The sequence below is a fragment of the Mercenaria mercenaria genome, chromosome 5 (genome assembly GCF_021730395.1).
Source record: "Mercenaria mercenaria strain notata chromosome 5, MADL_Memer_1, whole genome shotgun sequence".
Lineage (NCBI taxonomy): Eukaryota > Metazoa > Mollusca > Bivalvia > Venerida > Veneridae > Mercenaria > Mercenaria mercenaria.
Genome location: NC_069365.1, coordinates 1,257,322 through 1,275,923, shown reverse-complemented (window position 1 = coordinate 1,275,923; position 18,602 = coordinate 1,257,322). Strand labels below are relative to the sequence as shown.

Here is an 18,602-nt window from a genome sequence, read left to right as displayed (position 1 = left end):
ACGAACTGAAAACAGTGACTTTAATCCAATTATATTACAGTAACTGTATTTTTAATTAAAATTAATGAAACTGATTCAGTACTTAAGTAGGCAGTACTTCTTTATCGAAAGACATGGATATTGTTTAAAATATGTTAGTTGTCAAAGAATGAATATAAGATAGAAGTGCTATATTTTTGTATGATATGGAAACATAAAAAGATAGAATGTGATTTCTGATATTTAAAATAACTACATTTCTGTCTCTCTTTTGAAAATTTTCTTCATTTGAAGGCTTTATTTTTTGAAGTGCTGAGTAAAAATAACTGTTAGCAGAATTCAGAAAGGTGTTGAATCAATTAGTATTAAAATATATAGAACAATACTTGTGAGCTTATATTCTGACCTTTCTGGGTTTTTTAGCTCACCTGAGCACAAAGTGCTCAAAGGTGAGCTTTTGTGATCGCCCTGTGTCCGTTGTCCGTCCGTCCATCGTCTGTCGTCAACAGTTTGACTGTTAACACTCTAGAGGTCACATTTTTGGTCCAATCTTAATGAAACTTGGTCAGAATGTTACCCTCAATAAAATCTTGGACGAGTTCGATATTGGGTCATCTGGGGTCAAAAACTAGGTCACCAGGTCAAATCAAAGGAAAAGTTTGTTAACACTCTAGACGTCACATTTTTGACCCAATCTTAATGAAACTTGGTCAGAATGTTACCCTCAATAAAATCTTGGACGAGTTCGATATTGGGTCATCTAGGGTCAAAAACTAGATCACCAGGTCAAATCAAAGGAAAAGCTTGTTAACACTCTAGAGGTCACAATTTTGGCCCAATCTTAATGGAACTTGTTCAGAATGTTATCCTCAATACAGTCTTGGACGAGTATGATATTGGGTCATCTGGGGTCAAAAACTAGGTCACCAGGTCAAATCAAAGGAAAAGCTTGTTAACACTGTAAAGGCCGCATTTATGACTGTATCTTCATGAAACTCGGTTAGAATGTTAATATTGATGATCTTAAGGTCCAGTTTTAATCTAGGTCATGTAGGGTTAAAAACTAGGTCACTAGATCAAATCAAAGTAAAAGCTTTTTAACATTCTAGAGGCCACATTTATGACTGTATCTTCATGAAACTTGGTCAGAATGATAATATTGACGATCTGGTCAAGTTCAGATCTGGGTGATGTGGGGTCAAAATCTAGGTCACCAGGTCAAATCAAAGGAAAAGCTTGTTAACACTCTAGAGGCCATATTTATGACTGTATCTTTATGAGACTTAGTCAGAATGTTAAACTTGATGATCTTTAGGACAAGACTGAATCTTGGTCATGTTGGGTCAAAAACTAGGTCACCAGGTTAGATTTAAGGAAAAGCTAGTTAACACTTTAGAGGCCACATTTATGACCATATCTTAATGAAACTTGGTCAGAATGTTAATCTTGATGATGTTTAGGTCAAGTTTAAATCTGGGTCAGGTGGGGTCAAAAACTAGGTCAATAGGTCATATCAAAGGAAAAGCTTGTTAACACTCTAGAGGCAACATTTATGACTGTATCTTCATGAAACTTAGTCAGAATGTTAAACTTGATGATCTTTAGGTCAAGTTCGAATCTGGGTCATGTCGGGTCAAAAACTAGGTCACGGGGTCAAATCAAAGGAATAGCTAGTTAACACTTTTGAGGCCACATTTATGACCATATCTTAATGAAACTTGGTCAGAATGTTAATCTTGATGATCTTTAGGTCAATAGGTCAGGTGAGCGATACAGGGCCTTCAGGGCCCTCTTGTTTTATAAAGGACTTGAATTAAATATCTTCATGATACAAGTAGTTTGCCAGCCATAAAGTTTACATTTAATAACTTTTAACATTTTTATGAATTTATAGAAATCAATTTAATTGTGATATTAAATATTATTTACAATAGTACAGACTACAGTAAACATTTGAGTGATAACAACTCATATATGTATTTGCTTTGAACTCTGGTAAATACTTACTGAAAGATAATGAGTATGCCCTCTTGATATTTTAATCGACTGTCAGATTGAAAAACTATATTAAACTTGAAAAAACTTGATAAATAAACTTGACAATAAAGCAATAAAAATATTTATTGACTAAGTATTTGATTAAGAAACAAAATGCTTCTTATTTTTATTTAAAGGAAACTCAAGTTCTGTGCCAGACAGGTTATAAAACTGTTGTGAAATATAGCCCACCTTTAAGTGGTTTTACAACACAGTAATTTGCCTAGCCCACATATAACTTCTCAACTGTTGAGTGTTCACTTAAAGACAAAATTGATTTACATTGTATTGATTGCTGCCTGATGTAGGTGATGGTATATCTTTCTGAATCAAGGAGAGAGCTATTTTTAACATTCAGAAACAGCTAACTAAAGACTGCGGGGCAAGTCTATGGTTTCCAACATTTTGATGCTCCAGATCTGGTTTTTCAGGGCAGTTCTTCTAAAAATCTATATGTTCTTGGTTTAATGGTTACATAAATATAGTAAAGCCTTATAATGCCCATGTTGAAAGTGTGACTGCTACATTTTCCATTACGAACACTTGTTAAATCCTATTTCCCGTAATTGTTTTCTCTAATATTTTTGAAAAGGTTTGAATACTGATGAAAATAGTTCAAAGTTTAATTATGCCCCCCTTCGAAGATGGAGGGGTATATTGTTTTCCGGATATCAGTAAGTCGGTCAGTCAGTCTGTCTGTCGATCAGTATGTAGACCAATCCATTTTCATATGATCACTCAAGAACGCTTGGTCCTAGGATCATGAAAGTTGATTGGGTGGTTGGTCATCACCAGCAGATGACCCCTATTGATTTTGAAATCAGTATGTCAAAGATAAAGGTCACAGTGATCCAGAACCTTAAATGGTTTCCGGATGATAACTTAAGAATGCTTGGGCCTAAGATCATGAAAGTTGTTAGGGAGGTTGTTCATGACCAGCAGATATCCCCCGTTGACTTTGAGGTCAGTAGGTCAAAGATCAAGGTCCCAGTGACCCAAAACCGTAAAACTGTGTCTGCATGATAACTCAAGGATGCTTGGGCATAAGATCATGAAAGTTTACAGGGATGTTGATCATCACTAGCAGATAGTCCCTATTGATTTTGAGATCGGTATGTCAAAGATCAAGGTCACAGTGACCAGGAACAGTAAAACAGTTTCCGGATGATATTTCAAGAACACTTGGGCCTAGGATCAGGAAAATTAATAGGGAGGTTGATCATGATGAGCAGATGACCCCTATTGTTTTTGAGGTCATAAGATCAAAGTTCAAGGTCACATTGGTCAGGAACAGTTGAATGGTTTCTGGACAATAACTCAAGAATTCTTCAGTCAAGGATCATGAAAGTTGATTGAGAGGTTAATCATGACCAGCAGATGACCCGTATTGATTTTGAGGTCAATAGGCCAAAGGTCAAGGGTACAGTGACCCAGAACAGTTTAACCGTTTCCAGACATTTACTTAAGAGCACTTGGGCCTAGGATCATGAAACGTGATAGGGAGATTGGTCATGACCAGTAGATGACTCCTTTAGATTTTGAGATCAGTAGGCCAAAGAGCAAGGTCACATTGCTCCAGAGCAGTTCAACCCTTTCCGGACAATAACATGAGAATGCTTAGGCCTAGGATCTCAAAACCATATAGGCAGGTTGATCATGATCAACAGATGACCCCTGTTGATTTTTAGGTCAAAAGATTAAAGGTCACGGTCACATTGAACCAGAACAGTAAATCTTTTGTTTACAGTGAGCAAATAATTATTGTTTCTTGTGCAGTTACTGAATGTATGAATGGGGCATTTCATGTTCTATGAGCTCTTGTTGAATCTACTGGGGTTTTTTACCTCCCTTTTTTTGCTGTGACTGTAACAGTTCTTGGGCAGTATTTGAAGAAGCAATTGTCAAACCATGTAATTATGTATAACACATATTTGGACAGCTTTCAGCCGTTTTTTAGCTCACCTGTCACAAAGTGACAAGGTGAGCTTTTGTGATCGCGCGGTGTCCGTCGTCCGTCCGTCGTGCGTGCGTGCATGCGTGCGTGCGTCAGTCCGTAAACTTTTGCTTGTGACCACTCTAGAGGTCACATTTTTCATGGGATCTTTATGAAAGTTGGTCAGATTGTTACCCTTGATGATATCTAGGTCAAGTTCGAAACTGGGTCATGTGCCGATAAAAACTAGGTCAGTAGGTCTAAAAATAAAAAAACTTTGTGATCTCTCTAGAGGCCATATATTTCAAAGATCTTTATGAAAATTGGTCAGAATGTTCACCTTGATGATATCTAGATCAAGTTCGAAACTGGGTCACGTGCCTTCAAAAACTAGGTCAGTAGATCTAAAAATAGAAAAACTTTGTGACCTCTCTAGAGGCCATATATTTCACAAGATCTTCATGAAAATTGGTCAGAATGTTCACCTTGATGATATCTAGGTCAGATTCGAAACTGGGTCACGTGCCTTCAAAAACTAGGTCAGTAGGTCTAAAAATAGAAAAACCTTTTGACCTCTCTAGAGGCCATATATTTCACAAGATCTTCATGAAAATTGGTCAGAATGTTCACCTTGATGATATCTAGGTCAAGTTCGAAAATGGTTCACGTGCCATCAAAAACTAGGTCAGTAGGTCTAAAAATAGAAAAACCTTGTGACCTCTCTAGAGGCCAAATTTTTCATGAGATCTTCATGAAAATTGGTCAGAATGTTCACCTTGATGATATCTAGGTCAAGTTCGAAAATGGTTCACGTGCCATCAAAAACAAGGTCAGTAGGTCTAAAAATAGAAAAACCTTGTGACCTCTCTAGAGGCCAAATTTTTCATGAGATCTTCATGAAAATTGGTCAGAATGTTCACCTTGATGATATCTAGGTCAAGTTCGAAAGTGGGTCACGTGCCTTCAAAAACTAGGTCAGTAGGTCAAATGATAGAAAAACCTTGTGACCTCTCTAGAGGCCATATTTTTCATGGGATCTGTATGAAAGTTGGTCTGAATGTTCATCTTGATGATATCTAGATCAAGTTCGAAACTGGGTCACATGCGGTCCAAAACTAGGTCAGTAGGTCTAAAAATAGAAAAACCTTGTGACCTCTCTAGAGGCCATATATTTCATGAGATCCTCATGAAGATTGGTCAGAATGTTCACCTTGATGATATCTAGGTCAAGTTCGAAACCGGATCACGTGCCTTCAAAAACTAGGTCAGTAGGTCAAATAATAGAAAAACCTTGTGACCTCTCTAGAGGCCATATTTTTCGTGGGATCTGTATGAAAGTTGGTCTGAATGCTCATCTTGATGATATCTAGGTCAGGTTCGAAAATGGGTCACATGCGGTCCAAAACTAGGTCAGTAGGTCTAAAAATAGAAAAACCTTGTGACCTCTCTAGAGGCCATATATTTCATGAGATCTTCATGAATATTGATCAGTATGTTCACCTTGATGATATCTAGGTCAAGTTCGAAAATGGGTCACGTGCCATCAAAAAAGTAGGTCAGTAGGTCAAATAATAGAAAAACCTTGTGACCTTTCTAGAGGCCATACTTTTCATGGGATCTGTATGAAAGTTGATCTGAATGTTTATCTTGATGATATATAGGTCAAGTTCGAAACTGGGTCAACTGCAATCAAAAACTAGGTCAGTAGGTCTTGAGATAGAAAAACCTTGTGACCTCTCTAGAGGCCATACCCTTGGATGGATCTTCATGAAAATTGGTCAGAATGTTCACCTTGATGATATCTAGGTCAAGTTTGAAACTGGATCACGTGCCTTAAAAAACTAGGTCAGTAGGTCAAATAATAAAAAAACCTTGTGACCTCTCTAGAGGCCATACTTTTCATGGGATCTGTATTAAAGTTGGTCTGAGTGTTCATCTTGATGATATCTAGGCCAAGTTTGAAACTGGGTCAACTGCGGTCAAAAACTAGGTCAGTAGGTCTAAAATTAGAAAAATCTTTTGACCTCACTAGAGGCCATATTTTTCAATGGATCTTCATGAAAATTGATCTGAATGTTCACCTTGATGATATCTAGGTCAATTTCGAAACTGGGTCACGTGCGGTAAAAAACAAAGGCCAGTAGGTATAAAAATAGAAAAACCATGTGACCTCTCTAGAGGCTATATTTTTCAATGGATCTTCATGAAAATTGCTCAGAATTTTTATCTTTATAATGTCTAGGTCAAGTTCAAAACTGGGTAACATGAGCTCAAAAGCTAGGTCACTATGTCAAATAATAGAAAATATGACGTCATACTCAAAACTGGGTCATGTGGGAAGAGGTGAGCGATTCAGGACCATCATTGTCCTCTTGTTTAACATACAATTCAAAGTCTTATGGAACTTTAAAGTATAACTAATGGCTTTTTCCATTACAGGATTCCATTGAAAAAGAAGACAATGCTAAAAGTCAGTCAAAACAAAATGTAGATACAGACAAATCAAAATCCACTGGGTCCAAGAAGTCTCAGCCAACTGCTAAACCTGTAGAAAAAACACAAAGTATGCCAGTATTTCTATATGATCTAAAGGGTAACTTAGTTGCCTTTGTTTGAAAATCATAGAACTAGCAACTTATCCCTTTCATACAGTGCAAATGGGTTAGAAATCAGCAGACCTTGAACTAAAACAGATATTTTGATTAAAATTTTCTTTTGCTCAGTGGGAGGACATGACCTACGTATTGCAGGGTCTGTAGTTTGATCTGAGGCATGTAATTTCTTTTCAGTGATTATTGAAATCATTACTTCTCCAGCACTGATTCATATGGAGATGTTAGTAGTTATTTGCAACAGACAGGTTAATACAGAATCCAGGATAACTGACCAGTGAAAAACAGGCCTAAATCAAAAAACAACAGACTTTTATAGAAAATGTGTATAATTATACGCCTGAAAGGACGTATTATGTTATACCCTCGGTGTCCATCCATCCGTCTGTCTGTCTGTCCATTAGCAATTTGGTGTCCGCTCTGTAACTCTTGAACCCCTTGAAAGGTTTCAAAGAAACTTGACTCTAATGTTCACCACATGGAGACAACGTGCACAGCACATGTTTTGGATGTCTTGCTTCAAGGTCAAGGTCACACATAGGGGTTAAAGTTCATATCAGTTAGTTTTGTGTCCGTTCTGTAACTCTTGACAGAGCTCCAGATAAGATTTTAGGTTAAAGGGTAGTGTACCCCCTAATTTTTTAGCTAACCTGTCACAAAGTGACAAGGTGAGCTTTTGTGATCGCGCGGTGTCTGTCGTCCATCGTGTGTCCGTGCGTGCGTCCGTCCGTCCGTCCGTCCGTAAACTTTTGCTTGTGACCACTCTAGAGGTCACATTTTTCATGGGATCTTTATGAAAGTTGGTCAGAATGTTCAGCTTGATGATATCTAGGTCAAGTTCGAAACTGGGTCACATGCCATCAAAAACTAGGTCAGTAGGTCTAAAAATAGAAAAACCTTGTGACCTCTCTAGAGGCCATTTATTTCAGGAGATCTTCATGAAAATTGGTCAGAATTGTCACCTTGATGATATCTAGGTCAAGTTCGAAACTGGGTCACGTGCCGTTAAAAACTAGGTCAGTAGGTCTAAAAATAGAAAAACCTTGTGACCTCTCTAGAGGCCATATATTTCATAAGATCTTCATGAAAATTAGTCAGAACATTCATCTTGATAATATCTAGGTCAAGTTCGAAACTGGGTCACATGCCATCAGAAACTAGGTCAGTAGGTCTAAAAATAGAAAAACCTTGTGACCTCTCTAGAGGCCATATATTTCATGAGATCTTCATGAAAATTGGTCAGAATGTTCACCTTGATGATATCTAGGTCAAGTTCGAAAATGGGTGACGTGCCTTCAAAAACTAGGTCAGTAGGTCAAATAATAGAAAAACTTTGTGACCTCTCTAGAGGCCATATTTTTCGTGGGATCTGTATGAAATTTGGTCTGAATGTTCATCTTGATGGTATCTAGGTCAAGTTTGAAAGTGGGTCACGTGCCATTAAAAACTAGGCCAGTAGGTCAAATAATAGAAAAACCTTGTGACCTCTCTAAAGGCCATATTTTTCATGGGATCTGTATAAAGTTGGTCTGAATGTCCATCTTGATGATATCTAGGTCAAGTTTGAAACAGGGTCATGTGCAGTCAAAAACTAGGTCAGTAGGTCTAAAAATAGAAAAACCTTGTGACCCCTCTAGGGGCCATACTTATGAATGGATCTCCATAAAAATTGGTAAGAATGTTCATCTTGATGATATCTAGGTCAAGTTCGAAAGTGGGTCACGTGCGGTCAAAAAGTAGGTTAGTAGGTCAAATAATGAAAAAACGTTGTGACCTTTCTAGAGGCGATATTTTTCATGGGATCTGTATGAAAGTTGATCTGAATGTTTATCTTGATGATATATAGGTCAAGTTTGAAACTGGGTCAACTGCAATCAAAAACTAGGTCAGTAGGTCTTGAAATAGAAAAACCTTGTGATCTCTCTAGAGGCCATACCCTTGAACGGATCTTCATGAAAAGGGTAGAATGTTCCCCTTGAGATATTAGGTCAGTTTTGAAACGGGGGTCACATCCCATCAAAAACGGGGCAGTGGGGTCAAAAAATAAAAAAATCTTGTACCCTCTAGAGGCCTACTTTCCAGGGGATTTGTATAAAAATTTTTGGTCTGAAATGTTCATCTTGATGTATCTAGGTGGGTTGAAACGGGGCAATGGGGTCAAAAACTAGGTCATAGTCTAAAATTAAAAAATTTTTGCCCTCTAGAGACCTATTTAAAGGGATCTTCATGAAAATTGATCTGAATGTTCAACTGATGTATCTAGGTCATTTTCGATACTGGGTCCATGCGGTCAAAAATGGGCCAGTAGGAAAAAAAAAGAAAAACCTTGGCCCTTTTAGAGGCCATTTTTTCATGGATTTTGAAAATTAGTGAAAAATGTTCATCTTGAGAAATTAGTTAAATTTCAAAACGGGGTCACGTACCTTGAAAAATCCATGGGTCAAAAAATAAAAAACCGTGACCCTTTAGAGCCCTAAAAAAATTTGGGTCAAAATTTTTTATCTTGATAATATCTAGGTCAATTCAAAACGGGTCACATGAGCTCAAAAACTGGGGTATATGAAAACTTTAAAAAAACGATGTCATACTAAAAAACTGGATCTTGGAAGGGAACGATTCGGACTATGGCCCCTCCTTTTTTCAAAGGGAAATTTTACTCCTTGATTTTTTTTTTTAAAAGGGGTATTTTAAAATTTCAAAGGGTTTTTTTCAGTTTTCAAAATCATTCAAAGGGAAAATAACTATGTTTATCATTCAAAAATTATAAAAATCAAAAAACTTTTGGGTACATACCCTTTTTTCCTTGCATTTTTAATGTACAAAGCACTGTATTTTCTGTCCCTTGGGCAAAAAAATGTTTTTTTTACAGTTAACATATACATACACCCCTGTGCATTGCCAATAATTTTGTTAAAAAATGACATCCTTTGTAGTATGAACTTTTAAATAACTTTAAAAAAAAAATTTTAAAACAACAATGTTTGTCACAAATTTTTAGTCGTTTTTACTACATTAAAGAAAGGAATTTTTGCCTTTTTGTCTCGGGGTTTGTACCCCGGGCGAACCCTACTCTTCCTTTTTTTTTCTTTGTTCCCACAGGTTTTATGCACGTCTAGGCCCCCTTGAATGAAAGGAATTTGGTCATTTGGTTGAAATAAGTTTGTAAAGGGGTTCATCTTTCAGAGAGGCTCTGAATTTGTTTTTTAAGCGATTTTGAGTGCTAAAGCCCCCCACACTCAACATTGAAATAGCTATAAAAAACCTACCACACAGTTTGAAAACTCCACAGTCCCTTGTCAGAATGTATCTGTATAACCCTTTGACAACCTTTACTGAAAAATCCTTTTGTAGCTCCTTTAACATTTTTTTTTAATTTTGGCCACTTTTGCACAATTTTGCCCCTATCCAAACTTGTAAACATTCTATTTTTTTCCTGTAATCCACCTCAAAATTTCCAGAATAACAGTAACTGCTTTTCTCACCATAGAACTTTAGGGCTTCCCAGCATCTTCCTTTCATTTGGTCCGAACTATTTACAAGGGATGGTTCCCGCTAAATAATTCAATATTGTACTATCTTCTTTTCAAACCCTGTTTTATATTTTTTTTTAAAAAAAGCACAAGTTTTCGCAGCGTTGAAGCTCATTTTCAGTACTGTCTTTGTACCGTAACAATTTTTTTCCCCTTTTTAAATTTTTTGTATATTTTTTTCCTCATATCATTTAAAATGGAAAGCTGTTTCATCTTCCCAGGCAGGCCCCTCATTTGACTTGAAATTTTCCCATTTCCCAAATTTCCATTATCAGGTTCAATTCCCTTTAAAACAATACTTTGTTTTTGTGGCTGCAAGTTGGGACAGCCAACCCCTGTTGAATATCCCCAAAAAAGCTAAAGGGAGGGGTTTTAGTCGGTAAAAGTTTTTTAAAAAAACCCAAATTGGGTTGTGTTTTTTTCAGACTCCCCAAATCTTGAAAGATTTGCACATACAAGTTTAAAACTATCAACACGCGCAACGCATTTTTTTACCGCCATCGAATTCTTGTGGGTTTTTTGATGGGCAGCAGTTGTCTTCAAGCAGGTCTTTGCATCTTTTCAACTTTTTTTTTTTTCGATTTCTGGATGCACTCATAAAATATAAAATGAATTAAAAATTATCCCTAAATTTTTTAAATACTTTGTCCTTCGTCGAGTCAGACACTGCAAATTGAAACGGTGAGCAAAACAGGAGTTTGTTAAGAAAGGGGAATTTGGACTTTAACTGACTCCTAAACCCCTTTTTACCCACATTGTTGCAGCCCATCATTGCTAATGAAACCATTTTTGAGCTCAATTTGGAGCTCATTCAGGTAGTTTTTAAGAGCTGCTACAACGTGTTTTTTCCATCTCCAGACCCAAAGTTCCCTGAAATTCGTTACTGGCTCACCTTGTTTCATACCCTTCACAAATTTTGGGGGATGCTTTTGCCAGTCAAAACATGCTTTCGCATCAAATAGCATGAAATCTATTCCCGTTGTTCAAAACAAATCCCCTTTTTATAATATCAAATTTATTCTGGATCAAATTTCCCGGGACGTACCATATAAACCAAGTTTTGGGGTTAAAAAAAAATAAAAACCTTCCCTTTTTAAACAAAGTTTTTTTTTGGTTTTGGGGAAATGGGTTGAAAAGGGTTTTGTGGTTTGTTTAAAGTTTGGGATGAAGTTGAAAAAATTAAAAGGGGGAAGGTGTTTTTATTTACCCGTTGGGGCCAAAAATATTTTAAAACAATTTCCCTCCATCCCCCCCGACCCCTCGGCGGTTTTTCCCGGTAAACCCGCCCCCGGTACCAAAAAAACCTACTTCCCCGCCAAGGGACTTTTCCAGACCTAACAAACCCGGACCCCTTTTACCCAAAGAACCGGTACTTCCTTACCAATACGAACCCGGGGACCCCCTTGGGACCATACACGAACCGGGACTTCCTGTACCAAACTACCGGCCCTTGGTACCAAAAATAAACCCGGTCTTCCATGTACCCTATCGAACCCGGTACCATTGGGCAACATAAACCAATAACAACAAATGTAACCCATTAATGGTTAAGCAAATTGAACGCCAGCCCTTTTTGCTCTCTGGCCCCTTTTTAATGCTCGAAAAATGAACCAGAAAAATTTAAATTTTTAAACCCATGAGGTCACCAACCCCGGAATTGCGCAGGGTCAGGACCCATGAGATGCAAAAAGATTTTTATTACAGTTAAAAATCATATGGCATGCCCGTCGCACCCCCGATGTAAAAATTTTTGCCAGAAAGACAAAAGAAAGTTAAAGAGAGAAAAAAAATAAAAAAAGAAAAAGTAAAAAAAAAAAAAATTTAGAGTTTAAAAAATTTTGTCTGTACCGGCTAAAATAACAACTAAGCATTTTCAAAAAAGGCAAACAGGAAAAATATTTTCTCCTTTCGAACCACTTTACACTTTTTAAAATGTCACCCTGTACATCTGATTACAAATGGTAAAGTAAACATAATCATAAAAGGGAAAAATTCTTAAAGAGTCAAGTTTTTTAAAAAAGCACGTTTAAAAATAAAAAAAGATAACACGATGAATTTTAACGGTCCATAAAAACAGATTCTTTGAACTAGACAGAATACACAAAACCCCACTGTCACGATATATTTACTTTCCATCATATCCTGTGACCTTCCCAATAAGACTGAATTATAAAGGGCTTCTGAATGTTACTGTGGGTTGAATTTATAAAAGCATTTTTTGGGCCTTTCTGTCGGTTAAAAAGTTTCTTACTCATGTGCCCTTAAAATCTATGCCATAAAAAGAAAGCCTTCTGAAAGAAAAGGAAAAAACCGGCAGCAAAAAGTAACAAAAATGTTTTCAAAAATAGGGAAAAATAGCATAAAACAGGGAACTACCTTTTAAAAATTTTTCCCATTATAATTTTGACTGAAAATCTATGTTCAAAAACAAACGAAATAGATTTAAATTTTTGCTGAAAAAGGGGTGCGGGGGCGGTTTTCTTTAAAAAAGGCCCAGGAATGGCAAATCGGAAGCACGGCAAACATGGACTTTTTTTTTTAAAAAATCGTCTTAAAGAAATCCGCGATACATCCCTAGCAACGACTTAGCGCTATGGACTGGTTTCAACTTACGTACAAACAATTAAATTGGGGAATTTTGCCAGAATAAACAAGATAATTGGAAGGATTTAAATTTTAATATTCTGAATTTCTGAGGTGTATCCCAACTAAGGGTTTTGATATTGATGGAAGCCCCCTTCAACCTTTGTAACCAACAAAAAATTTCCCCTTTTTTCAGTTGGCAATTCCCCTGATGCAGCATAAAAACTGTTCTAAAAAATATAAGCTTCTTTATTATGGATTCCTAAATCAAAAACATAGTTCAAAACCTCATTTTTTTTTCGTCCTTTTTTTTAATTTTTGTGTTCGGCATTTTTGTTTTAGTGGGGCGTCATGTCTATCAAAGTATTTTTCTGATACTGTCAAAACCCTTTATTCCCCAGAAGATCTAACTTTTTTTTTTTTGCAAACACTACACTTAATTCACTTCGTCACCATACGGGTTTTCAAAAGCCCTGATACTTTAATTTCCAGCCGGGCAGGTTTTTTTTAGACACATCCCATGATGCCTCGCCTTTTTTTCGCTTTTTTAACACTTTTAAAAAATACATCATAAATTCGGATTTAGCAATCCTAAAGCGTTTTTGATTCATCTTTTTCAATAATTCAATATACTGACGAAGAAGAAGCAAATATTTCTTTCGTACCGTCCTTGCTTGGCACGAGATCCATTTTTTTTGTTTTTTTTAAATCGTTATGGGTGTGCTTGATTTACGATAAAATTGAATACGCATTAATCCCAGTAAAATAAATATCCTGTTTTTTCAATGCGTAACGGTACGCTTAGGATTAATTTTTAATGCGTTTTTCGTAAATTTTAAAACGTATTTACGCAAATACGCATCTTATCTGGAGCTCTGTCTTGAACTGCTTGAAGGAGTTCAAAGAAACTTGGCACAAATGTTCACCACACCAAGATGATTTGCAGAGTGCATGTTTCGGATGACTCACTTCAAAGTCAAGGTCACACTTAAGGGTCAAAAGTCAAATATGACTGCTTTATGTATATTGCTCTGCATTGCAGTGCTCATGATTTTAAAAGCCCACCATCATCATGATGGTGGGCTTTTCAAATCACTCTGCGTCTGTGGTCCGTCAGTCATTCCGTCCGTCCGACCATCTGTGCGTCCATCCGCCCGTCCGAAGTTCGTGACACGCCTAACTCAAAAAGTATTTGATATAAATTAATGAAACCTTGCATGAGTCTTTATCATGATGTGAACTTGCGCACCTTCTATTTTTCGTCTGGCTCCGCCCCCTAAATTTAGAGTTATGGCCCCTGAAATAGTCAAAAATGCGCATTTTCACCTTGTGACACGCCTAGCTCAAAAAGTATTTGATATAGATTCATGACAGCTTGCATGAGTCTTAATCATGATATGAACTTGCACACCTTCTATTTTTTATCTGGCTCTGCCCCCTATTTCTAGAGTTATGGCCCCTGAAATAGTCAAAAATGCACATTTTCACCTTGTGACACGCCTAGCTCAAAAAGTATTTGATATAAATTGATGAAACGTTGCGTGAGTCTTTATCATGGTATTACCTTGTGCACCTTCTGTTTTTCTTCTGGCTCCGCCCCCATTTTTAATTTATGGCCCCAAAATACAAAAATGCACATTTTCCCCTTGTGACACCCAGCTAAAAAGAAATTTGATTAGATTCTGAAACCTTCATGAACTTAATCATGATATAAACTTGCCCCAACTATTTTTTCACTATCCCCCCCCATTTCTAGTTTTTAGGCCCCCTGAATAGTCAAAAATCACATTTTCACCTTGTGAAAAACCCCCAAAAATTATTTGTTTAAAAATTTTGATAAAACCTTTGCTGAATCTTTTCAGATAACTTCACCTTTTTCATCTGGTCCCGCCCCTTATTTCCAATTTTATGGCCCCTAATAGGAAAAAAAATGCACATTTCACCTAATTATGTGCCTCCCCAAAAAAAATGAAAATTTCTAAAAACCTTGTTTGATCTTTATCATAATGTTACCTTGCACCTTTGGCATTTTTTCTTGGGGATTTTAGCATTTTTTACAATTTTTAGGGCTCTTGAAATAGCCAAATATTGGATTTTTTGTTTTAGAGCCATAGCCAAAAATAAGGTTAAAATAAAAGAATCCATTTTATAATTTTTGTTAGCTCACCTTCACAAAATACAAAGGGGACTTTTGTGATCGTGCAGCTCCGTGCCTCCCCTCCGTCCATGCTCGTCTCATCCGAAACTTTTGCTTGTCACCATCTAGAGGTCACATTTTTTTATGGGGTCTTTTTTGAAAATTGGGCAAATTTCACCTTTATGATATCTAGGTCAATTCGAACTGGGGCACGTCCCCTTAAAACTAGGCTAGGGCTAAAAAAGAAAAACCTTGTGACCCCTAGAGGCCATAATTACACAAGCCCTTCATGAAAATTGGTCGAATGTTTTACCTTGAGAATCAGGCAAATTCGAAAATGGGTCCTGCCGTCAAAAAAAAGGGCAGTAGTCAAAAATAAAAAACCTTGTGCCTCTCTAAGGGCCCTATTTCCAAGACTTCAGAAATTGGTCAAACTTCAACTTGATATACTAGGGCAGATTCGAAACTGGTCCATGCCCTCAAAAAATATCATAGGTCAAATAAAAAAAAAACTTTGTGACCTCCCAAAAACCATTTTTTTTCCTGGATCTGTATAAAATTGGTCTGAATGTTCATCTTATTATTCTAGGTCAATTCGAACTGGGTCACGGGCCTCAAAAACTAGTCGTATCAAAAAAAAAGAAAAACCGTACCTCCTAAGGGCCCTATATTTCAAAATCCCATAAAATTGTCGAAAGTTCAAACCCTTTATTACAATCAAGTTCGAAGGGGCATGTGCCTCAAAAAAAAAGGTCATAGGCAAAAAAAAAAAAAACCTGTGACCTCTTAAAAGGGCCCTATTTTTTCATGGGGTCTGATAAAGTTGGGGCTGAATTTCATCTTATGAAACAGACAAATCGAAAATGGGGCATGTGCCGTCAAAAAAATAGGTCTAGGCAAATAATAAAAAACCTTGGACTCCCTAAAGGCCTATTTTTCAGGGACTGTATAAAATTGGGCTGAATGTTCATCTTGATGTATCTAGGGCAAGTTTTGAAACTGGGGCACGGGGGCCGAAAAAAACAGGTCATGGGCTAAAACCAGAAAAACCTTTGACCCCTCTAAGCCCTAATTTCACAAGACCTTCAAAATTGGGCAAATGTTTACCTTATGATATCTATTTTAAGTTCAAAACTGGGGCCGGCCCCAAAAACTAGGGCGTTTGGTTAAAATAGAAAAAAATTGTGACCCTCTAGAGGCCTATATTCACAAGTTTTCATAAAAATTGGGCAGAACGTTTACTTGAAATTTTCAGGTCAAGTTTTGAAACTGGGTTTACGTGCCCCCAAAAAAATAGGGCAAAAGGCAAATAATGAAAAAAAACCCTTTACCCCCTAAAAACCAATTTTTTATGGGGGCGTATAAAGTTGGCTGAATGTTCATCTTGATGATTCTAGACAAGTTCGAAACTGGGTCACGTGCCTTCAAAAACTGGTCAGTAGGGCTAAAAAAAGAAAAAACCACGTGACCTCCTAAAAGGGGCCCAAAAAATTCACAAATCTTCATGAAAAATTTGGGCAAACTTCCCTTATGAATCAAGTCGTTCGAACGGGTCACGTCCTTCAAAAAAATTGTCATAGGTCAAATAAAGAAAACCTTTTGCCCCCTAGAGGCCAAAATTTTTCATGACTTAGAAAGGTTGGGTTTTCATCTTGAAAGAATTAGGGCAAGTTCGAAATCGGGTCCCCCTGCCATCAAAAACTTGGTCCCGTAGGTCAAAAAATAGAAAAACCTTGTGACCTCTCTAGAGGCCATATATTTCATGAGATCTTCATGAAAATCGGTCAGAATGTTTACCTTGATGATATCTAGGTCAAGTTCGAAAGTGGGTCACATGCCTTTAAAAACTAGGTCAGTGGGTCAAATAATAGAAAAACCTTGTGACCTCTCTAGAGGCCATATTTTTCATGGGATCTGTATGAAAGTTGGTCTGAGTGTTCATCTTGATGATATCTAGATCAAATTCGAAAGTGGGTCACGTGCCTTCAAAAACTAGGTCAGTAGGTCAAATAATAGAAAAACCTTGTGACCTCTCTAAAGGCCATATTTTTCATGGGATCTTATGAAAGTTGGTCTGAATGTTCATCGTGAAATATCTAGGTCAGTTCGAAACTGGGTCACCTGCGGTCAAAAACTTTGGGCAGTAGTCAAAAAATAGAGAAACCTTGTGACCTCTCTAGAGGCCAAATTTCACGAGATCTTCATGAAAAATTGGTCAGAATGTTTACCTTGATGAACTAGGTCAAGTTCGAAAGTGGGTCCCCATGCCTTCAAAAACTAGGTCCCTAGGTCAAATAATAGAAAAACCGTGTGACCCTCCTAGAGGGCCATATTTTTCAGGGATCTGCATGAACTTTGTCTGAGTGTTCATACTTGAAGATATCTAATCAAGTTCGAAAGTGGGTCACGGCCTTCAAAACTAGGGCAGAAAGGTCAAATAATGAAAAAAACCCTTTTGACCCTCTAAAGGCCATATTTTCATTGGATCTGTATGAAAATTGGTCTGAAAGTTTCATCTTGATGATATCTAGGTCCGTTTCGAAAAAGGGTCATGTGCGATCAAAAACAAGGGCATTAGGTCTAAAAATAGAAAAACCTGTGACCTCTCTAGAGGCCATACTTTTTAATGGATCTCCATAAAAATTGGTCAAATTTTTATCTTGATGAATATCTAGGGCAGAAAATTGAAAGTGGGTCACGTGCCTCAAAAAGTAGGTCAGTAGGTCAAATAATGAAAAATGTTGTGACCTCTCTGAGGCCATATTTTTCATGGATCTGTATGAAAGTTGGTCTGAATTGTTTACCTTGATGAATATAGGTCAAGTTTGAAACTGGATCCAAATGCAATAAAAAACTAGGTCGTAGTCTTGAAATAGAAAAAAACCCTTTTGACCTCTCTAGAGGCCATACCCTAGAATGGATCTTCATGAAAATGGTCAATGTTCACCTTGATGATATCTAAAGGGCAAGTTTGAAACTGGGGCATGTGCCATCAAAACCTAGGCCAGTAGGTCAAATAATAAAAAAACCCTTTTGACCCTCCCTAAAAGCCATATTTTTCATGGATCTGTATGAAAGTTTGTCTGAATGTTCATCTTGATGATATCTAGATCAAATTCGAAAGTGGGTCACGTGCCTTCAAAAACTAGGTCAGTAGGTCTAAAAATAGAAAAACCATGTGACCTCTCTAGAGGCCATATATTTCAAAGATCTTCATGAAAATTGGTCAGAATGTTCACCTTGATAATAGCTAGGTCAAGTTCGAAACTGGGTCACGTGCCTTCAAAAACTAGGTCAGTAGGTCAAATAATAGAAAAACCTTGTGACCTCTCTAAAGGCCATATTTTTCATGGGATCTGTATGAACGTTGGTCTGAATGTTCATCTTGATGATATCTAGGTCAATTTCGAAACTGGGTCACGTGCGGTCAAAAACTTGGTCAGTAGGTCAAAAAATATAAAAACCTTGTGACCTCTCTAGAGGCCATATATTTCATGAGATCTTCATGAAAATTGGTCAGAATTTTTACCTTGATGATATCTAGGTCAAGTTCAAAAGTGGGTCACATGCCTTCAAAAACTAGGTCAGTAGGTCAAATAATAGAAAAACCTTGTGACCTCTCTAGAGGCCATATTTTTCATGGGATCTGTATGAAAGTTGGTCTGAGTGTTCTTCTTGATGATATCTAGATCAAGTTTGAAAGTGGGTCACGTGCCTTCAAAAACTAGGTCAGTAGGTCAAATAATAGAAAAACCTTGTGACCTCTCTAAAGGCCATATTTTTCATGGGAT

General features: G+C 37.1%; 1 protein-coding gene across 1 annotated transcript in view; it reads left to right on the top strand.

Annotated features, from left to right (window-relative positions):
* LOC123556295 (apoptosis-inducing factor 1, mitochondrial-like) overlaps positions 1 to 18,602 on the top strand; it is a 54,726-nt gene that overhangs the window by 30,712 nt on the left and 5,412 nt on the right. The window contains exon 16 of the mRNA XM_053543150.1: positions 6,389 to 6,512. Within this exon, the coding sequence (XP_053399125.1) occupies positions 6,389 to 6,512 (124 nt within the window). The remainder of the gene's footprint in view (positions 1 to 6,388; positions 6,513 to 18,602) is intronic.